The sequence below is a fragment of the Girardinichthys multiradiatus genome, chromosome 5, assembly GCF_021462225.1.
Source record: "Girardinichthys multiradiatus isolate DD_20200921_A chromosome 5, DD_fGirMul_XY1, whole genome shotgun sequence".
In the NCBI taxonomy this organism is placed as follows: domain Eukaryota; kingdom Metazoa; phylum Chordata; class Actinopteri; order Cyprinodontiformes; family Goodeidae; genus Girardinichthys; species Girardinichthys multiradiatus.
Window position 1 is genome coordinate 38,738,766 of NC_061798.1, and position 25,601 is coordinate 38,764,366.

General features: G+C 40.2%; 1 protein-coding gene across 4 annotated transcripts in view; it reads left to right on the plus strand.

Annotated features, from left to right (window-relative positions):
- The first annotated feature begins 474 nt into the window (after positions 1 to 474).
- Positions 475 to 25,601, plus strand: part of LOC124868454 (bromodomain-containing protein 4-like) — a 30,162-nt gene continuing 5,035 nt past the window's right edge. The window contains exons 1-18 of one of the 4 annotated variants that reach the window (XM_047365763.1): positions 475 to 621; positions 2,657 to 2,812; positions 6,117 to 6,357; positions 6,452 to 6,544; positions 8,374 to 8,511; positions 9,816 to 9,948; positions 10,330 to 10,889; positions 10,977 to 11,348; positions 14,366 to 14,494; positions 17,620 to 17,841; positions 18,254 to 18,301; positions 18,391 to 18,611; positions 18,692 to 18,792; positions 19,013 to 19,252; positions 21,790 to 21,879; positions 21,993 to 22,373; positions 23,082 to 23,675; positions 25,411 to 25,511. In XM_047365763.1, coding sequence (XP_047221719.1) covers positions 6,229 to 6,357; positions 6,452 to 6,544; positions 8,374 to 8,511; positions 9,816 to 9,948; positions 10,330 to 10,889; positions 10,977 to 11,348; positions 14,366 to 14,494; positions 17,620 to 17,841; positions 18,254 to 18,301; positions 18,391 to 18,611; positions 18,692 to 18,792; positions 19,013 to 19,252; positions 21,790 to 21,879; positions 21,993 to 22,373; positions 23,082 to 23,675; positions 25,411 to 25,511 — 3,552 coding nt within the window. In that variant the 5' untranslated portion in view covers positions 475 to 621; positions 2,657 to 2,812; positions 6,117 to 6,228. Of the gene's footprint in view, positions 622 to 2,656; positions 2,813 to 5,867; positions 5,993 to 6,116; positions 6,358 to 6,451; positions 6,545 to 8,373; positions 8,512 to 9,815; positions 9,949 to 10,329; positions 10,890 to 10,976; positions 11,349 to 14,365; positions 14,495 to 17,619; positions 17,842 to 18,253; positions 18,302 to 18,390; positions 18,612 to 18,691; positions 18,793 to 19,012; positions 19,253 to 21,789; positions 21,880 to 21,992; positions 22,374 to 23,081; positions 23,676 to 25,410; positions 25,512 to 25,601 lie in introns of those variants that run through there. The other 3 variants (XM_047365765.1, XM_047365766.1, XM_047365764.1) reach the window with 3 other exon arrangements.

The window sequence follows — 25,601 nt, forward strand, 5'->3', positions numbered from 1 at the left end:
CTTATTTCTTTTAAAAATCCAAAAATCAAGTATCACTTTTCTCCCACGTTACAACTAGGGACTAGTTTAATTAGGTCTGTCACATAAATTCCCAATAAAAGTCATTTAAGTTAGGGGTTGTAATGTGACAAAATGTGGAAAAGCTGAACACTTTAGCGAGTGGCCCATCATTCACCTTAACCCAAACTTTGTTTCCAAATGAAGTATCCACCAGCATTATTCAAAATATCTTCAAGAATAGTAACATATAATCATAAATTATTCTATTGAAATAACTCTATTGAGTTAAATAAACATATATTATTATATTATATTATTTGTTTCCTGTCTTTATTCACGTTTTGTGTTTGTCCCTGCGAATTCCTTTCCGGGATTTTTTGTATTTGTAGCTGGTCATTTATTGCTGAGGCTGTTTTTGTGTTCAGTTTTGTCGCCTGGTTTCTGGAAGGAACTATTACGAGGTGTTGCGTGATCGCACCCGTGGGAGGAGCGGGTGACATTTCGTCTGACACGCATTCGGCCCGCCCCCTTTACGTCTGGCGTCATCGACGTCGAAGGGGACTGTTTGTTCTGGATTTGGGGCGAGGAAGGTCTACGAGCGCTGACAAGCGACTGAACAAGGTAAAAATAGACTTTAATGGTTCCCTGTGGATGACAGTGCCATATCTAACGAAAGCGTACAGCCGCGGGGATCTGCTAACGTGTTTAAAATACTCTTCGCAGCCCTTATTTCCTGCGCTGTCACTGAGCGCTTCAGCAAGCGGAGCATGATCTGTCCTCGCAGGCCTTGCACCGGTTCGGCTACACGAGATATACATTATTCTACCCCTTATATGTGTGCAGATACGTGTTCTCATGCATATTCTAGGTTGTATCTTCCTCATTTGGATACTTTTGTTGAGGTGACTTACGTGACAGTTGTCACTCGGTGCTGTCAGTGTACATGTTAGCGGCAGGTCGCTGGAAGGCTAGCCAGTTAGCTGCCTGGCTGTTTGTTTGTAGCCCCGTAGGCCGTATTCGTGACACAAGTTACGTCCCAACGGCTGCGTAGATGATGCACTATGGCGCAGAAACTCCTCCGAAGCGCGACGTACGGGGTTTCGAGAATACTACCAGAGTGGTCGGAGTCGTATTCTGAAAGGCTGTTTACGTGCTCAGCTGTCACTTGATCACAGTGAACATGGCGATCCACTGAGATGGAAGGTTAGTAAGGAAAAGGCTTGCTAGCAAGCTGGGTATTGGTTTGAGACAAGGAACGACAAAATGTGATGGAGGCTAAATCAAATATTATAGAAGAGTGTGGATTTTACGGTCTTCTTCATAATACCTTTATCCTAACATCTCACCTTTTGCAAGTAGCATTTTGAAATGAAACGCTATATGAATTAGAAATTATTTCACAATTAAAAGACCGTCGAAAGGTGCGTGGTCTGACTAGATCGTGTTTTGCAAGATAGCTTTGTTGTCTCCCATTGACAAAGTCAGTGTGTATTGAGTAGATTATTTTACAAACAACTAGTCTTATGTTTTAGAAGACACGTTAGGAAAAAAGGGATTAAAAAAACTTTCAAGTGATACCAAGATCATGTGCAACATTAAGAAATGTCAAATTAAATTTAGCTTAAAAAGCAGACATTTTGGAATCATTGACGTCCCACAGTTTACAATGAAATCTGTTTAAAAACATGTGAACCCAAATCACAAGAAATCGGTTGATTATTTTTCATAATTTCTATTTTCACAATTTGCTACAATAATTTCAGCAGTGTATTATCTTGAAACCAGGCTTTGGTATGAATGAGGTATGTATGCATTGAGTGGATCTGATTGCTTTTAAAAGCAAAAAACAACAATTATTCACTTGCTACTGCAGCTAAAATATGCATTGTTAAAGATGTAATACTGTCTATGACGTATATCATTGTTGAACGGTATTTGCTGGATGGCTTTCTTGCCAACAAGAGAAATGAGACTGACTGGGCCTGGAGGGCGCCTTACCAGCGAAGGAAGGTCCAAGTGGGGAGCACCACTGGTCCAAACTCGGGTCCCTCTGGAACTTTGTCTGGCATTTTCTTAGAAAACAGTATGAGCAATATGAAGGAAGATTTTAATGGTTTCGACACCATAACGTTTTAGAACAGCGGTGTAGCAACCATCCCATGCTTACTCTAAACAGAAAAGGAAAAGATTATAGTTCAATTATTAAATGAAACGCATATTTTTTTTTTCTTCCTATTTTTGGTGGAAATTGATTTGATCTAAGTAATTTCTGATCAATTTTAGTATGTTCACTGAATGCTGTTATTGGACAAAATTCAAAACAACAACTTGTAATGGCAAATAAAATAACTGGGAAAGGACATCCAGTAGCATAATCAGAAATCTGGAGGTTGGAGCTCTGCTGTTTTAGCTGCACAGTTTAATCACTGTTGTGTTTTTCATTGACAAACTGATTAGATTAAATTTTTTAACACAATTGATCGGAAGTTTCAGTCAGCTGTTAACTTTATTGTGCTGTTATTCTGCTTTCATAACTCCCTTAAGTTTTGATAAAGTACATTGTCACCACCTCCTCTATTGATTAACTGAACATTGCCCAGTTGGACATATCTTGTCTTAGACCTCTTGCACATACTCATGTGTCCTTCTCTTGTAGGTGTGACACCTACCTGCCTCTCTATGTGTTGTGGTTTCCTTGCCCTCGCAGCGTGTCGCTGACAAGCATCCCGTGTTACCTCTGGAAACTGCCGCCTCACCGACTGAGATATGATTACACTAGTGGATTAGACCACAGCGGCACAGCATCAACCATGTAAGTTTCTAGAAGTTAATTTGTTATCTTGGATCAGATTTGGCATAATAAAAGTGTAAGGCATTTTACACAAATTAGGGACAACATTTTATTCAAATTTGAAATATAAACAAAGGGGAACTCATAGGTTTTCAGTGGCCTTTGACCTATTTCATTGAAAATAGGAACATTGAGCTGCAGAACAAATTAACACTGCTGTCATTTCTAACATTAGTGTCCAAAGTAAACTACTTCTGCTAAAGAGTTGGTGAAAATAAAATTTTACATCTGAGTTTTGTTGAGATAATTTTGTCAGGTCGATGTAAAGCTTACTGTTCAGCTTCATCAGAATGACCTCTGACTGCTATAGTGAGTAACAATGTACTGCTTGTTACAATGCTGTGTTCTCCTGGGACCTGCTTGGGATTGATGGTCCAAGACCAATCATTGCTGTTTTTTGTGTGTGCTGTATTTCCTTTAAGCTCTGTGGAACAGTTGGATAAACCACAGGTGTCAAACTCCATTCCTCAAGGGCCGGTATCCTGCAACTTTTAGATGTGTCTCTCTGTCACCACACCCGAATCACATATTTAGGTCATTAGCAGGACTCTGTAGAAATTGAGTGCATCAGGAGGTGATTAAGTCCTTTGTTTGAGGTGTGTTGGACTTTGGACACTTAAGAAAGTTGCAGGACACCAGACTCCTAATCTTAACGTATAACATTTACCAAATGCTAGGTGTTAAAAGGTTTTTTAAAGCTGTAGTGATTTAGATTGAGCACACCTTGTTTGTCATGAAATCTGGCATTACCTTATCTAAATTTAAAAATGTTACTACTATAGATTAAGGGTTGCTATGGAATAATTTTGTTGTAGATGCAGTATGTGGTTCTGCTTCTAGTATTTGGCATGAGAAAACAACTGCCTACGTGTAGTGCTGGTCTCTTGATACAGTCATTTATTCTGCGTGTTATTGCACGTTCATTAGTAATACGTCAAATTTTTTCACAAAGCATTTATAGCCGAAAAGATTAAATCTCTAAGATATCTTTGGCTTTTAATGAATCTGCAATGGAGAAGCTCATGAGAGTTTTTATATATAAAGTTAGCATCACAGAATCACAGGGATGTGGTGTGGAAATTGACAGGATCGATTTAAAGCACTTCTTTTAAAATTTGTGTCTGAAATCTTTCATTTTAAAAGGATAAACACCGGTGGAGTGTGAAACCTTCTCGATTTTGTTTCCATTTCCAGGCGTCACCTTTACTGAGGAAATTACTGTTGGTTGAAGTCCAGTGATCTGTTCTGTTGGTGCACGTCACCTCAACCGGTCTAGTGTATCGTAATGGCTAGCAATGATGTGCATGTGGCGCTACACTGCACTTGTCCCGGTGTCTTGTGACTTAAAGCCGCCGATCGTGACATCACCACATCGCACCTTTAAAATGTTTCCATGCACTGTACAAAAATACAAAAACATTTTCTTTACTATCTATCAAATAAGATTTAGAACATTTAGAATTATTTATTAAAATGATTTCTATTTGCTAAATGCCAGAATAGTTTAAGACGGGTGGAAATTAGCACCTGCTGCTGGCCAAATGCGGGGATATTTATGAAGTGGCGGGTAGATTTGAACAACATTGGCGGGTTTGCAATTTGTACAGAAAATACTTTAGAAATGTGCAGCGTTTCCCCCGACATAATCCAAGGGGGGCGCCCCGCCAACAAGACTGCTCACCCACCCAAGAGGATCATGGGATGTTGTACTAGTACATTTTCACAGTTTATGTCATTCATTTTATTAGATAACTGCGTGAGCGATTTCTGTCCCTGCATCGTCACTACTCTACTTTCTGTGGCCAAACTTGACAAAAGCTGGAGGAAAACACACTCCTCGTACTCTGTGTCACTAACTCTGACACGCTGAGTTACGTGCACTCACACGCAGATGAAAATACACTTCTGACAGCAGACAGAGAACTCACAGAAAAACATGCAGCGATCACCTGGAAAGCAGGCAAGGCTATCTGCGGTTTTTAAAAGCAGTGAATTTTGATGGCAGCACTTCCTCTCCTGCAAGTAGCAGCAGGGCTAACTCTCCTACTCCTGGTACATATGGAGAAGGTACAAGTACACAAAATAGCCCTAGTGTTTCATGTCCTGCCCCTGACACGTAGCTAAAGCCCAGTCACCATCGAATAAAAGGTTTTGACTTGGCTTGGCTGTCGGAGTGAAATAATCCTTCTGGCTCTGCAAGACTGAGCTTGGTAATTAGATAGATGGACAGAAAGAGAGACAGTAAAAGAATCTCAAACACACAACTGTTTTGTTTGACATCATAACAACAAAATAAATAAATAACGACGAAAGTAAACCGCCCGCTGCCTCAGGAGAGGGAAGCTGTGCTTAGCCAACACTGTTTGCAGTGGGCGTTGAGAGCTGCTGACCGGGGGAAGTTATCAGGCAGTGGAAGGAGTATTTCAAGGATCTCCTCCGTGCTCTCGTAACACCTTCCCTGGGGATGCGAAGTTGGACTCATTCATCACCCAGGCTGAAGTCACCTTAGGTGGTCAAAGAGCTCCACAGTAACAAGGCTTTGGAAGCGGTTGACATCCACCCTGAGTACCTCAGGTCTCCGGATGTTGTGGGGCTCTCACGGCTGACACGCCTCTTCAAGGTGGTCAAAGACAGTGCCTCTGGACTGGCAGTTCACAAGAAGAGGGTGTGTTCCAACTACAGGGGAATCACAGTCCTCAGCCTCCCTGGGATGCCTATGCCAGAGTGTTGAAGAGTAGAAGGGGTCTGGTTTAGGGATCAGTGGATTTCATCTCTCTTTTTCACAGATGAAGTGGTGCCCCTGGTCCCCCCTAGCAAAGATCTACAGCATGCACTGGAGTCGCGGGATGTTTTTTTTAAAAGATAGTAATAGTTCCATCCAAATCAGCAATAAAGCATATTATCAGCAGTTTTCAATGAGTTTTAAGAAGTTTACAGTTTATATGTTGTCATTCATGTGGAATATGTATGTTTTCTGTTGCCTTAGGAACTGATTCAATTCAAAACACAGAGTGCACCAAGAGATATTAGATCTCAGTTGTCTTGTCATAGCTAAGATGAAATGTGTTTTTCTTAGAAAGTTGAGGCTATTGGTTCCTGTCTTGCTCAGAAGCACTGTAAGAAGATTTGAGCAGAAAACAGGTGACAGATTATTAAATAGATGCTTGACTGTTGGGCTTGTGTAAGTTTTGTGTGTGTTGGACATCAGTCTGAGGAACAAACTAATGTTTGTGGAGTTGATGTATTTTCATGATCTTCCTTTCAGAGGGTCAAAGGAGGAGTGTAATGGCCTGAGGGGGTTCCCCCCACTGCAACCTGCCCTTGCCAGGTCCAACCCACCTAACCTTTCTGCTCGGTCACTGCAACCCACTGCTGTGATGGGTGACGGACTGGAGGCGGGCAGCAGCCAGAACCCTCCCTCTGCCACACCCCATCTCCCTTTCAACCCACCTCCTCCAGAAACTTGGAACCCTTCTAGACCCAAACGACAGACCAACCAGCTTCAGGTAGCTTCATTTCAGTTTCTCTACATACATGCCAGCTCTGGCCAATGACTTGACCTTGGCTGCTATTTATTTTGTATGTTTATACTTCTTTCAGTACCTGCTTAAAGTGGTGTTGAAGACCTTATGGAAACATCAGTTTGCATGGCCCTTCCAAGCACCTGTAGATGCAGTGAAACTTAATTTGCCTGTGAGTCATGTTTTTTGTTTTTACATACCTAAAGTCACACAATAAATCTACTGTTACCACTGAAGCTTACATGCAAACATCACACAGTCTTGCAAACAAATGTTTTCTAGTCACAAATAAGTCATAATTTAAGACTAATTTCCACAGCCCAAAATTTGACTACTGACTGAAGTTAATTAATCAGCTGAAAACAGATTACTTTGTTGGTATAAGCATAATTTCTTTGGTCTTTGTAGTTGGTTTTTCTTCTGAAAATGGTTTCTAATTAATAGTATTAAAAAGGGCCAAAATACATACTCTAGCGTAAGCTTTTGATGATTTGTTTAATTGATCAGTCCACAGTTTGTGTGAGAAACATCAAAAGTTTTATATGATGTGAGACAGAAATAGTACTTGTGCTATAAAATTGAAATCTATGGAAAGAGTGTAGATTTCTGATTGCCTGAATTAGGTTTATGGAAGTAATAAAGCAAAGTTGTAGAAAGCAGTTTTCTCCACAACATATGATTTTAACAGTGAAAGACTAACAAGTCATGCAGAAAATGACTTCCTCAAATTATTGCTGATAAATTATCTGGTTGTCTTATTTTTTAAGTCACTGCTTTTCCTTTTTGAATTTATGTTTAAAAAAAAGACGGCTACAGTCCTCGGATGGCGGCTGTCCCGGGTTCGAGTCCCGCACCCGGCGAGATTTACCGAATGTCTCCCCTTCTCTCTACCCCTTTTTCCTGTCTACCTACTGTCAAAAATGGAAAAATAAAGGCCACTAATGCCGAAAAAATATCTTAAAAAAAGACGATGGCAATATATATCGCACTATAATTTTTCCGTTGACTAGAAGGATCTCTTTTTAAAGTCGCACAAAGAAAACAAATTGGCGTGCACTGCAAATTATGTAGAGTGCATGCTTCGACAAAGTCGGGGAGTACCACCAATCTGTTTCACCACCTTAACCAGTGCCACACACTGAAGCATGAAGAATGTAAAACTTTACAATCCCAGATGAGGGCGAGTGCTAAGCCCCAGCCACCTCTGCTCTCCCCTCCCAAAAAACATCGCCTGTACAGCAACAATACCCGACCATAAGTTTTTATCTTCAGGTAGGCGCTACAGAGCACCGTCTGCTAAACTCAGTCGCCACAGAGACCGTTTCTTCCCGCAGGCTTCACCAGAACATCACCATGCATACTGATCTCACATTATCTTCTCTTGTAAAGACACTTGTGTGTATATATGTATATTTAAAATATATATTTTTTTCCATTTATATTGACAAAAAAAATCTTCACTGAGAGCAAAGAGTCAAATTCCTTATTTGTGTGCACAAACTTGGCAAAAGAGCGGATTCTGATTTTATTTATCCCAAACAGTTGAATAATGTTCAATGACATGTTTAACTTTTGAAAATAAATTCTAAAATCAAAAATGACCTTCTGATATCCTTACATCTCACTTAATAGTACCAGGAAGAGTTAAAGATGGGCAAAAATAGTGATTTGTTTTATATCGTGAAATATATTGATATCAACTGATATGGAAAAAGTCCTATCACGATAATATTTTCCATATCGCCCAGGCCTATGTGGAACCTGTTGTAGGTTTTTTTTTTATGTTTCAGGTTAGATTCTAAGACTTGAAGTTAGATTGTTAGTTAGATTATTTTTCATCCTGATATGTTAGACTTGAAAGAGGATGTACTGTTTTTAACATGACTGTATATGAATCCCTTTTCTGTATGAAGAAAGATTTTCTTAATTTCTTTTTTCTTCACTCCACCTTACACATGATTGTTATATTCTTTAACCCTCCCCTCTTGTTTTGTAACCAAGGACTACTACAAGATAATCAGGAGTCCTATGGACATGGGCACAATAAGAAAACGTCTGGAGAACAACTACTACTGGAACGCCCAGGAGTGCATCCAAGACTTCAACACAATGTTCACAAACTGCTACATCTACAACAAGGTCAGCCGAGACTACAACCTGAAATCACACTGACTGAACCTTCACGTGCAAGACGCTGTCCTGTTGTTTTACACAATTACTGGACAACAGGGTATTATTTTGTTTTTTAAGATCAGAGTTTAAAGATTACATTTTTGTGAGAATGATGCAAAGAAAAGCCCGGAGAAATTGTTTGTATAAGATAAGATTACAATATTTTGCTAAAGTATTCACAGTTCTTAAACTTAAACATCAATGTCTTTTTTCGGAATTTTATGAGATAGGCAGACAGAAACTAGTGCATAATGGTGAACTGGAAGGAACTTCTTTGCATATAAAAATGGGCATTTCAGATAGATCAGGGATGTTAGAACGTTAGGTTGGAAAAGAAAATCCAGATCTTTTAACTCCTGTTAAACCCGTCAGTATGGCCCAGCTGCAAACCTACCAAGAAATGGCTGTCCACCAGAACTGTCAGGCAGGGCACAGAGAAGCAGCTAAGAGGTCCAGTGTAACTTTGGAGGAGCTGCAGAGAGCTGCAGCTCAGGTGGGAGAATCTGTGGACAGGAAATCTGTTAATTGTGCTCTCCACAAGTCTGACCTTTATGAGAAATGCCAAAAATAAGACACAAGAAGCACCATTTAAGGTTCACCACAATCCATGTGGGGGACACAGCAGCATGTGGGAGCAGATGCTCTGGTCAGATGAGATCAGACTTTTTGGCATACTTGTGAAAAGGCACAAGGCAATGTGTGGTAGAGAACTAACTCTGCTCATCACCCTGAACGCACCATCTGTCCTGTAAATGACGGCAGCAGCATGCTGTGAGGCTACTTTTCTTCAGGAATGACAGGGAAGGTTGTCTACAAAAGTATTGACTTTGGGGGACTGAATACAAATGCTTACCACAGTTTTCAGATTTTTATTTGTCAAATAAATGGAAAAGCATGGATCCTCTTCCTTTCACAGCACAATTTTGTGTGGGTCAGTGCATATAAATACTGTTATTAAGCAGTGTCATTAGTTTCTTAGAGGGTTTTATTTGTCTTAATGTAGAGCAACAGCGAGAACTGCTGTTTTATATAGCCAAGCTATGTATTTCAACCCTGTTATTTAATTATTTCACCGTCTTTTACCTTATGTCCTTTAATTGACCTGTTATATCAAACTTTTACATGTTTAGTAGATGCTGGACTTCATTGCAAAGAATTTTAAAAGTATACCTTTTATATCCACAAATAGGAGAGGTCTGTGTTCAATATCTGCTCTGTCTAAAATGTGTTTGTGCAGAAGAGATAACACCTTTATATTCTTACTTCTTTAGCCTGGAGATGATATTGTCCTTATGGCCGAGGCTTTGGAAAAGCTCTTTCTGCATAAGATCACAGAGATGCCGCAGGAAGAGGTAGAGATTGCTGTGGTCAGTAAGGGACGTCGTGTGGGGAGGCGGGAGCCCTGTAAGTATATTTATTTTAAAATGCACTTTTAAGTATGAGCAGCGGATTTCTTTCTGTTTTGCTTATGAAGAGTTTTTTAATTTCCTTGCATTTAAAAAATCTGTTTTGTTATTGTTTTAGAAAACTATTATCGTGTTTCATGATGACTCCAGATAAATTCTGGGAAGTAGTTGCCAAGACTTGATTTTATTGACATGTAAATGGTACTAATCTAACTCTCCCAGTTTGTGAGAAAACAAATTAGCTTGAACCAGTCCATGTAGCAATAATTTATAATGGTTACATAAGGTTTTGTTACCTTGTAGCACTTTAAGTTTGTAATTTCCTGTTTTTAAAAATGATGTAATTTGTTCGTGCTCAAACATTTATTCTTTCTTCCAGCTCTGATGACGATGTCTGACTCAGGCCAAGACTCATCCTCCCCTTCTACTACCCCACATACAAGAGGTTTCTCATCCCCCTCAGCCACTCCACACACCCGTGGTACACCAACCCAGCCCCTAGCGCAGCCCCTAGCCCAGCCCCTATTGCAGCCCTTAGCCCAGCCCCTAGCGCAGCCCCTAGCCCAGCCCCTAGCTCAGCCCCTAGCGCACCCCCTAGCGCACCCCCTAGCTCAGCCCCTAGCTCAGCCCCTAGCGCACCCCCTAGCACACCCCCTAGCTCAGCCCCTAGCACAGGCCATAGTGCAGCCCCTTGCTCAGCCCTTAGCCCAGACCATACCCCAGGCTTTAGCCCAGCCCTTAGCCCTCCCTCAAGTCCAAACACAACCCCCACGGGTGCCTCCTACACCCACAAACCATACTTCACATCTTGGACCCCCATTCTCCTTCTCGACTCCAGATGTCCTAGCCCAAGGTATGACATCTGTCCCTCCTCCAGTCATGACACACGCTAGCCTCCATCCTGCCCCGGTGCTGCAGAGCTCCCCGGCCCTCATCAAGGTAAGAATGAGTCCATATTTCATCTGATTACATCTAGCCAAATATTAGATCAGATATTCTGACTGAAAATCAAAAAATTTTCAACAGCAAAGGAAAAGCCAGAAGAGGAAAGCTGATACCACCACACCTACAGCCAACGATCAGCTAAGCGAATCGCCTCCAGTACCTGATGTGGCTTGGCCTCGTCGGGACAGCACTCGCCCGTTGAAGCAAGCCAAAAGAGACTCCCTGCAGCCTGACTCTCAGCATCATGTGGGCGGAGGCTCGGAGACAGGAGGGACGGTGACATCGAAGCGTCAGGAGCAGTTACGTTTCTGCTCACGCCTTGTCCGAGAGATGTTGTCTAAGAAACACGTGACCTACGCCTGGCCTTTTCACAAACCTGTTGATGCAAAAGCTCTCTCCCTACACGACTACCATGAGATTATCAAGCATCCAATGGATCTCAGCACCATCAAGGTGATTTTTTAGAATACAAGCCTTCTTCATAAACCTCTGTCCTTAAGTGTCATGCTGGTTAGAGTTGCTCATACAATAACATTTAAGAGGGTACAGCTTTGCACAAGTTTACCAGATATTTACATACTGTATAAAAAGACACATAATCACTCTCTGACATTAGGTTAAAACTAGGTAAAACATCTCCATGTTTTTTTTCTTCTTAAATCTCTTACAAGGGGAGGCTTTAATGTTCACAAAACAATTCCCCAAATGAGTTGTGCAGAAATAAGTTTAGTTTTACAGCAATTTAAACATACTAAAAGGGACATTAAAAGGCCCTTTAGACATGGCTGACTCTGGGAACAAAACGGAACAAAAAGCACCTTTCTTTTTGTAGTACCCCCACATGTTTCATATCATAACAAACTAGATCCCTTTCTAACAAGGCCTATCCGGTCTCTCTAGCGCCTTCTCTGGTGATGTAATTTGCGTGCGTGGCTCATGCACGCTAGGTGCGATGTGGAGTGCAAATTACAGTCTGCTGGCTGTAAACGTGCCCCATAGCTAGCTTGTGCGCTGCTCCATTAGCTCCCAGTATTGAGTTATTTTTGCATAATCGGTCACTTATAATGGCAGAGAAGAGGAAAATTACCAGTTTGGTAGTTTTGGACGACATTTAGCGGACAAGTGACATGAGAATATTAAATGGACTGAACTTATATAGTGCTTTTCCAGTCATACAGACCGCTCAAAGCGCTTTACGCTAGCGCCACATTCACCCAATCGCACTCAGTAACGCTCACACATTCATACACCGATACGCAGATCGGTAGGCAACTTGAGGTTGCCCAGGGGCACATCGACATATGGCAGGAGGAAGCTGGAATCGAACCCACAACCTTCTGATTGCAAGACGACTACTCTTCCTACTGAGCCACAGTCGCCTCTGAAGAATATTCTTCAGACAGACAGCTGTGTCGAGTAGAATGAGAATGATGATGATGAAGGTTAGCTTCAGGAAGGAGGTGACTGCTTCATGAGTACGTTGCAGTGTTTCTTCTTATTTCCAGCATATTTATGTTGTCTGCTACTTCAACAATTTTTACTTATTTTGTGTGTAAATACTGTTGTGTAGGACATCTGTAAACAACATTCAGCGACCTCCTCTCCATAACAAAGAGGCTGCATGTCTGTTTGTGTGTGACTGATTCAAGGCTTGTTTGTTTTCAATTTGATTCAGAATCACAGTCACTATTATCTTTATTGGCCAAACAAGGGTTTAGGTTTCCAGAACCTCAACATGTAAAAATACTTTAGAGGGATAAAAGTAAGGACAATGAGCGGTCTATACAGGTGTGTCAGGAAGGGGGGGAGCAAGGGGGTTGCAGCCCATCATTATTTATACAGGTTTTCATTGACAATTCTTTTTTGCACATAGTATACATAGTATAGTATACATAGTTTGTTTTTAATAGAATATTCTTTTGCACATTGGTTTACATAGTTTATCTTTTTTTCCAATACACATCCTCCAGTTGGAGACAAAAGGACACAATTTGCTGCAGTTTTAGTCAAGACGTTGATGAACTCAACCTGAGGCTTCTCCTAGGATTTCAAAAGGGTTTTCATGGTGTTTTTCAATGTTCATTTAGTTAAACATTTTGGGGAGACTCAAAAAATTTTATAATTTTTTTTGTTTAATCACAAATAAATTAAACATAGTAACAGTTGCAATAGTGGTTCCACTGGAAAATACCTTTTACACAGGTACCAAAAGTTTGTATTTAGACTTTATAATTGTAGAGTTATTCTTTATTTATTGCCGGTATGTAATTTCAGGCAGAAATTGCTTCTAAAACCCTGTGGGCTTAAGAGGTTGAAGCAGACTAAATGTTTTTTTCTGTTTTTGGTCAGTTGGTATAAACAAGGCTTTGTTAGTTTTGTGAGTTAGATGGAACCACACCTTTAGATATATTTTAGAGCAACATCTTCAGCACTGATTCCATGTGTAGAAACATAAAAATATAAAAATCAGCCAAAGTATCAGGAAGAGAACTGTGGACTTCCACACGTCTGGTTTATCCTTGGGTACTTCTTCCTGATGGCTAAATGTATCATGTTCATCCGTCTAACCAGTTAAATGCAAGCATAAATAGCATGGAAATATCCAGCCTTCATACCATCATATAATGATGATTCCCAGAGACCTTGTTTAGCTAAAGCTGTTAAGAGTGAGTCATTATCACCAGGGAATCGAGTCTGGTACCAAACTGGGCAGAAACGCCACAGGGAGAAGGAAGCCATTGCTTCAATAGCAATATAAACAGGCTTATTAGATATTACATTATTGGACGTATACTGTGGTCTGAATAAACAAAAAGTTTTGGCCAATATAATGAGCGCTATATTTAGAGGGTAAAGGGAAGCTTTCGAGTTTCAGAACACCTCAACTGAAGCAGCATCTCAAGTTGTCAGCCAGGAAGTTATAGGTTGGGTGCAGTTAGATCTTCCAAACCTACAAGGACCCTAAGCATATCGCCAAATTAGTTACAAAGTTGCCTAAGGCTTTGTGATGGCCACCTGTCACAAAGCCCTGAGGTCAGTTCCTTTTGAAATTTGTGGGCATGCAAGGTGGCCTACAAACCTGATGCCAGCTCTGACAGGACACTCAAAACATTTGACCCAAGTCTTAAAGTGTAAAAGAAAGTTCAACCAAATATTATGGAAATGTGAACTTCTGAAAAGTTACAAAAAATAATCTCAAAAATAATGTCATTGTTCTGGCATTTTTGAAGTAGACATAACATCGCTATTCTAAATAACCTAAAACAAGAAAGGTGTAGTCTGATTTAATGTCAGACAGTGAGATAAAATGAGGTGTCTTTTTATACATTGTGTGTAAATATGTTTTCAACTGGTAATCACCTTATCATAATCTTGAAGCTTTGAGTTTTATAAATTCATCAATCAAAGGGTATTTTTAAACGTTTTATCTGAAGTAGTTTGATAATTATAAATGGTTTTGTCACCTTCAGAAAAAGCTGGATAACCGGCAGTACAGAGAGGCCGATGAGTTTGCTGCAGACGTCCGGCTGATGTTCTCGAACTGTTACAAGTACAATCCTCCAGACCATGATGTTGTATCCATGGCACGTAAATTACAGGTAAGCAAGCCACACACAGTTGACTTTATGAACTTATCTTATATTAGTCTGATCAAAAGTCTGCAGACACACTGTTATCCTGAAAGTTACCATTTCCCAAACACAGCTGATGGCATGTTTGTGTTGTACAGAATTTTTTTTTCCAAAACTTAAGATCTTTCCTTAAAAAACCTTTTATCTATATTAACATGTAATTTTATTTATTACAAAAAATTTTATTTTTGTATGCTGCAAAATAAAATGTAAATGAAGTTTGCCTCTTTTAAAATATGAATTATATGTAGAAATTGCCATCTCCAGCATGACAAAACCAAATGCAATTAAAGCTGCAAGCAGCCTTGAAGGCCCTCGCACCTCAGCTCAACTTGGCCTGTGCAGCCACTGCGGGAGCCTGGCATCGCCGGCTGCAGGCCACCAGTGAGGCCGCTGTTTAATTGCAAATGTCGCCACTAAGGGGGACTGTGAGCAACATGTCCATCAATAACTCATAATCATGTATACTAAATTTGGAGTGGATCCGATGATGTATGAGGGAGATAAAGCACTTGAAATGTCCAGGGGGAGCTGTAGATCCAGATTCCAATATAATCCATTAGAGCTGTTTGGGCGCTGTCAAAGATCAACCATAATCAATTTGGAGTAAATCGGACATTCCTAAAGGAAGCTGCACTCACTTGTTTGTTTGTGGGCGGGGCTAAAATGCTGTAATCAGTTCACTGTGTCAACATGTCCATCATTAAGTCATGATCATGTATACTACATTTCAAGTGGATCCGATGATGTATGAGGGAGATATAGCCCTTGAAGTGTCCTAGGGGGCGCTGTTGATCCAAATTCCAATGTAATCCAATAGAGGTGTTTGGGGGCTGACAAAGATCAACCATATTTATTTTGGAGTGAATCGGACCATGCATGTGTAATTTAGAGCCAAACGTATGACCGTGGCGTGACATCAGAATCGACACGCCATCATAGCTAAGTTCGCGAACGCCAAGTTCGTTTCCCAGCCACGCCCCCTAAACATGGCCAAAAACTCACGATTTTGATAACTTTTAATCCCCAATGCCTTATCAGTATATTGACCAAATATGAAGCCGATAGCTCAAAATCCCTAGGAGGAGTTTGTTAAAGTTCGAGGTGAGTAAAAGTGAAAAATGGGCAAAAATTAGCCTTTGACCCAAAATGGCCTTTGACCCAAATGAGACTTTTTTTCGTGGTTTGAGGAGCTCTACCTGTGTGCCAACTTTCAGATCTCTACACCTTACGGTTCGGTCTATCTCAGGTTTGGGGACGTGGTTAAGTGGTTTGGTCACGCCCACTGACGACGACATTACGGAGCAAGAATTTCACGCGGGGGACAATTTTGGGTAAAATCTTACGCGTTTTGGTGCATGGCAAAGTCCCCAAATTGCCCCGCAAAGACGCAACGGAAAAAACAAACAAACAAAGACTAAAATTTCTTGAGATTACAATAGGCCCTTGCAGTTTTCCTGCTCGGGCCTAATTATAGCTTTTGCTTTTTTTGAGTCAGAGTGCAACTCCAGAAGAAAAAAAATCTTTATTTATTATCAGTATTATTTTAAAATTTTGTTTGTTAAAGTTGGATGATTTTCACATTATCTACACATATAAATGTGATTCAACCGGTATATAGAAAGGTTATTTTGGGTTTCTGCACATAAACATATGCATGCAGCTATTCTTTCAAATGTGGGGCAAAAAGAGGAAAATGGAGCAGACAGACCATCAGTCTAACGTCAGGGAACATTTAGCAGCTTAATGACTTATAGTAGTTGTTTTTTTCTGGTTCACCAGCAGCCCGTCTTTCTGGTGCAGCTTACCACTGCTGCTGTCATTCGTAAAACAAAAAACAATTGGGCCTCCAGACCTCTGCTTATCATCTCTTAGATCTAAATACTCACATGGTTTAGACCACATGAAACCATTAAACGTCAAAGCATTTTTATACCTCATTAGACCATTACTGCCTCCACACGCCACACAGCATTTTGCAGGAAATCTGTCCCAACATTTATTAGGAATAAAAAAATGAAATCATAAAAAAAATTTTATGTTGGCTAAAAATTTTGACGTCAATGGATTTTTCTTGTGGACATCATCAAAGACTTAGACGTATCACGGCTGTCTCAATTATGTTTAGCCCTTTGTATTTATAAAAACCTAGCCTACAGAGAAGATAGGATTTTTCAACCAGGTTTCATTACGGAGATCTTTATCAGTCTTTCAGAGTTGGTCAGTAAGGTGTACTAGGTGTAACAGTTTCCTGTAAGTGAAATCTGCATTGTGGAGCTTGCAGTTCAGCTTCAGTCTCTCCAACAGGTTGTGAGTCCAGAAGATTTCTCTGACTGACCACGTTGATTATAGAGAGAGGGATCTCCGTAAAAAAAAAAAGGACAATAAAACATGAAATATTAAAGTCATTGAAAAGATCTGCCAGTCACTGGTCGGTCTGATCTAGCTGAAAATCATCTGATTCAGTTTACCACCCGATTTTTCTGTTCATCTCTACTTGTGATAAACTGACTACATGGAATTTCTTACACTGGTTCTGTTTAAAAAATTTTAACAAAGGGCTTCTGCACAGACCTTTGCCAAAGCTTTTATTTTGTGTGTGTATTTGTTTTTAATGAGTCAGTAACATCTGAGTTGAAAGCACAAAGCAGCTTTGTTGGAACGCCATTCTTTTATTCAAGAATGGCGTTCCAACAGTAGAGTGCTTTAAGCCTCCAAGCAGTACAAGACTTCCTTAGGTGTGAATATTTTATGCATTAGCGCCACCTTTTGGGAGCAACACATTATAACCAGATGTGGCTGCAGGAGAAAACAAGACAGTCATTTATCACATGTACAGTTTGGCTGTCTGTTTCAGTTTAGTTTTAATCTCTTAATTGATCTAACATCCAGGGATCTTTTTATTGCTTTTTTTTATTTTGGAATTCATAAGAAACAGAATGACCTAAATCCATTTTAGACAACTTGTCTTAAAGTGGAAACTTGGACTGGCCTGAAGATATTTCTTACATGAGTGGTTGATGGAGAACATTTTAAATATTTTTGTTGTTTCCGTTGAGCTCAGAGTTTCTGCTGCTTTCCTCCATCCTCAGGATGTGTTTGAGATGCGCTTCGCTAAAATGCCCGATAATTCAGAAGAACCCACTCCTGTTCCCACACCATCATCGGCCCTCCACTCTGTACCACCCACTCGACAAGTCCCCCCTCCGTCTGCAGTAACAGAAGAGGACAGCTCAACTACCTCTGAGTCTGAGTCCTCCAGAGGAGACTCGGAGCAAGAACGGCAACACCGACTGGCTGAGCTACAGGAACAGGTTAGAGTTAAAACTGAACACAATATTTTATTAAAACATGCAAGTACTCTGATTTCTGTAGAAAACAATTTGTAAATTGTGGTAGAGCTAAAACATAAATAGGTTCTTGCAGGCTTGACCAGTAAAAAAAGTGTACAATGTCCTACATTCTTCAAATTGATTATCTAGATATCTTTGATGTACATATTTTTAGCAATAATCACAAGATATGGCTCAACCTTGCTTTATTTAGCCAAGTTTAATAAATAGATGTTCCCAAGTCTGCTTTTCAGTAAGTTGTTGGATCCCATTAACCATTAAATTTAATTAAAAGCACAAACATGGTTGGGAAAAGCAGAGATATTTTTATTTTGTATTTAAAGAAGATTTAAAGGTTTTAATTTTTCCATGTTGTCCATTGTTTTGTCTTCAGCATCAACCGCCTGAATTGGCAATCCAAATTTGGCTGACCAAAACCAGGGTCAATACTGACACACCGAGCGGATAATTCGGTAATATGTAGACCTTGTCTTGTTTAATGACCTTAATTGTTTGTTTTTCATCTCCTAGCTTAAAGCTGTGCATGAGCAGCTGGCAGCCCTTTCCCAGCCACAGACCAGCAAGCCCAAGAAGAAAGAGAGAGACAAAAAGGAGAAGAAGAAAGAAAAGCATAAAAAGAAGTTGGAAGCAGAGGAACCTACAGAAACCTCTCCACTTGCAATGCTTCAGATCCCTAAGAAAAGCAAGAGCAAAGATCCTGTCATCATAAAGAAGGAGAAAAAAAAGCCCAGGTATGGTTTCCTTCAGCCAAGGCTTCAGTCATAATGTTGCTGCTTGAAGTGGGACTAAATTGATCATCTGTCAATCACAGTAAGAAAGATGAAATCAAAAACAGCCGGCCCGCTGCCCCCGCTCCATCAGGCCCCATCGCTCTTCTGCCTTCCGCTTCTCTCGAAGCAGAGGATGACATAGGTATGTTTACTACAGAATAGAAATGTAGCACGCCCTTTCACATTTGTCCTTGTGTTCTTTCTCAGGCTGTGTGTCTGTCTAAGTATTTTACAATGAACATAAAGTATGTCATTTTTACATGTAAACTGTTGAGGAGCACCTGCACATCTGTACAAGATCAAATTAAACTTGTCATTAATCAAAGACCCATTGTAAACATCTGCGATGTTGTTCTCTTCAGAACTTGGTGTTTGCAAGCCGATGTCGTATGAGGAGAAGCGACAGCTGAGCCTGGACATAAACAAATTGCCTGGTGACAAACTAGGCCGAGTCGTGCACATAATCCAAACGCGTGAGCCATCACTGAAAAACTCTAACCCAGATGAAATAGAGATCGACTTTGAGACTTTGAAGCCCTCCACGCTGAGAGAGCTGGAAAAATATGTTTCTAGCTGCCTCAAAAAGAAGAAAAAACCATCAGGTAGGCTTTTCATACGAAGTAATGGTAAAAAAAGTGAATAACAGAACCCATGGTGTCTCAAAATGCAATAAGTTTGACCTTGCACAATTAACATTAACTGATTTATCAATACAACAGTGATGTGTCGGTACACACCTCAGTTCACATGCAATAGTTATGGAGTGTATTTGCTAAACATTGAAGTCTAGTTTGATTTGATTTAGTTAAGAATTAAGCTGCTTGGGTTTGATTGATGGCTTAGCTGTTAGGCACGGAGGTGGAAGCCAAATGATTTGGACTTGGTTTGCAGCCACTACACCTGCTAACTAGGGCTGCAACTAACGATTATATTCCTAATCAATTAATCTGTTATCTATTTGTATCATTAACCAATTATTTATTGGATAGCAAAGAGTGCTTCATAGGTGTTTTTTTATAGAATTTGAACCAAGTGAAGCTAAAGCTATGCCACCTGAGTTGTGGATAGATCACATTTACATTTTTTCTTTAATGATAAATGTATATATTTTCTGTACAGTTTTGGCTTATTTACTGCTCTGAGTGGGTTGTTCTTCAGCGAATGGCATGTTTCAGTCTGACTACTTCAGTTAAAGATTATTTTCTTACTAAATTAGTTGATGATTATTTCAATAATTGATTAATCACGATTAATCAGATTGTTTCTGCCCTACTGTTGACCTTGTAATCACTAGGTCCACCATGTACTCGATATAAAAAGTTATTTTTGCTTGAAATGTCACATAATTCGTAGACAGCTGTTCAACACAAAGTCCAGACCAAAACTTTATTGAACACGTTCTCAAACCTCCGTGGTATAAAGCAGAGGGTCTGCATGTTGTTTGTTGTCATTACAGGCATCACTATGCAACGGCTCGAATAAAGTATAAAGCTTAATTTTTTATTTCTGCTTTCAGTCATTTCAGACGTGTTGTGATGTATCTGCGATTATATCTACAGGTCTGCCCTGTCTTTAATATCTTTCAGAACATCAGAAAGCTTTTTGATAAAGGTTAGCAAAGTGTGAATGAACTTCAAATTAAGTGGCTGCTTCTCATTAAGAGCTCATTGTAGAAAGCCGTCCATCTAACTCCGGTCTTAACACAGTCTATTTCAGTAGTAAAACGCAGTACCAACCAAATTTATATGAAAATTAAATGCCACAATATTTCCTGTCAAAGTGAGATCATGCAAGAGCAGGCTATTATTTCGAGCTATGAATAGAGAGGGGCGTGCATTACGTTTGACAGCTTGTATCTAAGTTTAAGACATTGAAGGTGAAAGTAGGTAGTTCTAGAGTTGCTATGTGTGTTTATGGAGATTACTAATAAAAGGCTTCTCCTCAGGCTGACTGCCACCAGAGTACTTCTCAAACTTGGGGTCTTAAATTAGTAAATGTTGGGTTTTAAGATCCCCAAAAATGGTAACGGTAAAAAATATATTTATGCTGCAAATTATCAAGCAGACAGAAAAGTATAAATAGGAAAACATTGGTTGTTGCTGCTGTTTGTGTTGCATTGTTTAATCGATGAAGCAGTGATGTTTGTATACCCAAGTGATAGTTGTTTCACTGGTTGGTTGGAAGCCAAACAGTTAAGAAAGCACTGGTTTATAGAGGCATTGAAGAAGCCACTACCGCTTTTAAATTGTTAGTCTGGCAGCATTTTGGGTACTCTGTAACAAAAAAGAGATGTTGTCACAGACAAACAAACAAATGAATAGGAAGCACGGAGAGAAAACACAGTTTGGCTAATTGTTAGCCATTTTCCTATCAGGTAGAGCTCGGTGACATGAACAAAACAAATTCACATTTTTTCTCTGTATAGAACGGATTCACTAATTATAACAAAACTTTTTCAAATAAATCCAGTTTCTAAGAAAGCATCTGTTTCAGCACAGACTTAAAGAACAAATTAAGATAGATATTAATAGCGAATGACATTTATTTTCAAGAAATGCCATAAACTAAACTCACAATTCCATTAAAACTCTGTGGGACATTATGGATTACTAGTAATCTGATAATAAAATTTAACTTTCTCACCTTTCACACCTGATGTATAAAGCTCATTTGCAATACTGTTTACAAGTGTAACGTGTTCATGAGAAAGAAAAATGCACATCATGTTTCCACTACTGGTTACGATCTCTTCTCCATCCTGTAAAAATGCTTATGTAATGGAGGCCCACGTACTGCCTGATGGGCCACATGCATTGCCTGTCTTAATACATATTAACGCCTGCCTGTATCATTGTTGTTGTATTTTCTGTTTCCTAATCAAATATTGTAATAGTTTAATTGCCTGGCACCACTACAGGGTGTTTTTTTGTATTTTTTAAGTAAAACTGAACCACATCTGATCATCTCTGATGCAAAATCTAAAATACTACAACTGCTCAAACCTGAGTTATTTGGTCCTACATGGATTATTTAAAACTGTTTGATTTGTGTTTTGTTGTATTTTGTGATAATGTCAAATGGATAATAAATACTTGTTTTGTGGTTTAAATTTCTAAAAATTTGACTGCTTTTGTTGAAGTAGAGAAGTCCCTGGAAATGACCAAGATAAAGACAGGATCTTCATCTTCAGGCAGCAGTGACTCCACTGACAGCGAAGACTCTGAGAATGGTAGTGTCCACCGTAACCTCTGTGTCCCTGCATAGATTGTTTATGCCTATTGGCACCTTCATGTATGTTTGTCTAATTATCTTTTCTGGGATCTCATTTGTCTCTGTCTCAAGGGCTGGTTCCCAAGCAACAGAAAAAGATGTCATCCAACAAGGACTACAAGAGGGGGCACCACCAGCCTCCCAGCCGTGGGATAGTTCCAGTCGCTCCCGCACCTCATACGCAACCCCAGCTGGTCCAGTCAAAGACCCCGTTTGTAGCTGCTCCTTCTGTCCCATCTCTGGATTCGTCTCAGCTAATGTCCTCAGGATTTGATCCTCTGGCTCACTTCATGAATTCTCACCTGACTGATTCAAACGCAGAGTCCAGTCCAGCCATTACCACCGCTGGAACTCCTTTACCCTCTGGCCTACTTAATGCAAATGCACCCACCAACCAGACACCAACTGACACACATCCTTTCCTAAACCAGCATCCAATCGTACCGTCCCCAGGTTTGTATTTTGGAGCAACACCCCTCTGTATCTGAAGTTCACAGCAAGCATATCCATGCTGCTGCCTAAATTATTCTTTAAATTAAAGATATTTTTCATCAGTGGTTTCATATTATAGAATTGTGGCCCCTTTTTTAAATAAAAAAAAAAGTTAGTCAAAAGAAATCGATACACATTGCCATATTTTAATTTTAATGTATGTATTCAAAGATAGTTGACTATGTTTAAGGCTGGTTTATGCCAAGAAAGCAACCAATTTAAATGAGCACCACCCACTATGCCAAGAAAAGGGCTTAAATATCAAGTCAGAATTATGCCAGGACAGGACCTCTTCGTTGGCTACAAAAGTGTCGTTTCTCTGAAACGTCCTAGGAAACATTTCAATCAAATATTAGTGGCGGTCTGCGGCCTATACTTGAGCCTATATTTGTAAGTTTGACGCTGTGTGGATTAGAGGATTTTTTTGTCATTGAGATAGTTGGTTTTGACATCCACCCTGAAAAAACATCAGCTAAAATGCACCTTTTAAAAGGGCAAAACTATCATAAAATTTGTGGCCTTGATGATTGTTTGTTTCTGACTGGCAGCATATGATGGTTTTACCTACAAAAGTATTTCTATACTTCAAATCAATACCATAGCTCAATAAATCAATATTATGTTTGTTTTTTTACATATCCCATCATTCTTTTTCTTCCATGTTTGCAGCAGTCCACAATGCTCTTCCCCAGCAACCATCCAGACCTAGCAACCGTGCTGCACCTCTTCCACCCAAACCCCCCACAGCCCTCTCCTCGCTCCCTTCCCTGCCTCCGTCCGCCCCGACGCAACTTCAACCCACACTTCCCTTGAACCTCCCCCAGCCTGTCCCCCGCCCACGCGTCCCTTCGCCGCCATCCCACGGCATTCTGGGTACCCTCTCGGCTCAGCCTCCCCAAGCACTGTTGGAGGACGATGAGGAGCCCACACCGAACAGCTCTGAAACACTGCCACTCAGTCAGGTTCACAATCTCCTGCAGTCGCTTCAAGCAAGACCCACCATGCAGCCGCTTCACACACACTCACCTGGGCAGGCTGCTCCCCAGCTCATAGCGTCAATGCACACACGGGGCATGACACCAGCCCCTTCCACTCAGGCACAGAGACACATCCCAGCCCATGTGCCACAGCTGTTCCCAAATGCTCACACATCGGTGCCTCAGCAGCAAAAGGGTTCGGTTCTGCAGCAGAAGGTACAACAGTTACAGCAACATCAGCACCAGCAATCACCACAAAACACAGCAGAGGCCTTCTCAACCAAAGGTAAAATAACCTTGAGTGTCTGGTTACCCACTCAGATATATGTCCTCATCAGCTGTGAATTGCTCTTCTTTTTTGGACAGTTATTAAATGGGTCTAAGCATCCTACACTAAGGCTTGTTTGAATTTGTGGAAAAATATAGTTTGTAGCTTTTCTGTGTCGATTTACAAAGTGATTTCCTGACCAGAAACGTCAGGGCAATAGGTCTGTAGTGATTTAATCCTGTTAGGGTGCGTTTCTTAAAGACGGGAGGATGGTGGAGCGTCTGAAGCAGGAGGGAACCTCACACAGCTCCAGAAACTTATTGAAGAGCTGATCACCGAAACGCAACATGTCTGACAACTTGAAGTTGGCTGAAAGACCTCTAAAAGGAATATATAGTGCTCTGATCCTAAGAACAGAGGACAAAAGAAATGTGTCTAGAAAGTGTTACAAAGCCATTTCCAAGGCTTTGGGCCTCTAGCGAACCACAGTGAGAGTCATTATTATTACTAACTGTGGTGAGCCTTCCCAGTTGTGCCAATCTACTAAAATGAGTCCATTAATCTATTAAAAAGTCAGCTAGGAGTTCATGAAATAACCCCAACCAACATGTAAAGCATGGCAGCTCCCACTCCCTTCAGTTTAGGTCGGAGTTCATGATTCAGCAAAAAGGACGAGAATGGGCATTCAAGGTGAAAACAACTGCTGACCAAAGAGAAGACTATCCGTCTCACACTTCACAAAAAAAAACCCATCTTTATGATCCATAAGGCTTTGGGGCAAATATTTAGTTGACCAATGAGACAAAAGTGGAATTTTCCGGAAGTTGTGTTTCCAGTTGGATCTGGCGTAAAACAAACAGCATTTTAGAAACAGAACAACAAAGCTACTTTTTTGCTTCAGGACCTGGACAACCTGCTGTAATTGATGGAAACACGAATTCTGCTCTCTTGCAGAAAGTCCATCAGCTTGGAACCTTAAGATTGAGCATACTTGGGTTGTGCAGTAGGAAAAAAAACAGCACTTTCTTTTAGCAAGTTCACCTCTGAATGGCTCACCAAAAGCAAGATGGCTGAAAATGAATATCTGAGTGGCCTAGTCAAACTCAGAACTTAAATCTGATTAAGATACTGAGACATGACCTTAAACAGGTATTCTATGCACAAAAACCCTCTAATGTCGCAAAAAATACAGCAAAAAGAGAAGCAATCTGTAAGGTGACAAATACTTTTTCACAACATTGTACACAACACTGATATAAAATATTAGTGAGTGGAAAAACAGTTGGATCCCTTATGAACTATTAACACGCACGTTATGATACCCATAAAGTTTGACTGGTAAATAGTTGTCTTGTCGGGGTGAAACGCATTGCACATCCAGTGTTCATAGTAAAGAACTAAACTTTTAGCAGGTGTTTAACACCCAGTGTACAATAGATTAGATAAGCTTGTTGGAACAAAGCTGAAAACCACCAAAGTAGAGACAGAGAACAGATTTGAGATGACTTGGAAACTTTATCGACCTTAACATCAGAACCCTGCATCTAATAAGATAGATACGTTTCTTAATATTTGACCAGAAAATGTTGCCGAAACTACAGGGTTTTTTTTTTTTTTCCATTTTGCTTTAGTGTAATTTTGCTTTGAAAGACAGTTGTCTGTCATTCTAGTGTGTATCCATACAGTGGAGCTAGATATCTCAGCTGCACATTAAACTAAACTAGTCAATAACTTAATGTTTCCTGTGTTTCAGGCTGCATGCGTGAAAGCCCCTCTCCGCTGATGATGCATTCGCCACAAATGCCTCAGTTTCATCCAATGGGACAGCAGTCACCTTTACAGACCAAGAAGCATGTGAGCAAATCAGCAATATTGTATTACTGTGTAGGGACTGCATGAAATTCTTTCTAAGTGATTCTTAATCATGTATATGCATCTTCCTGT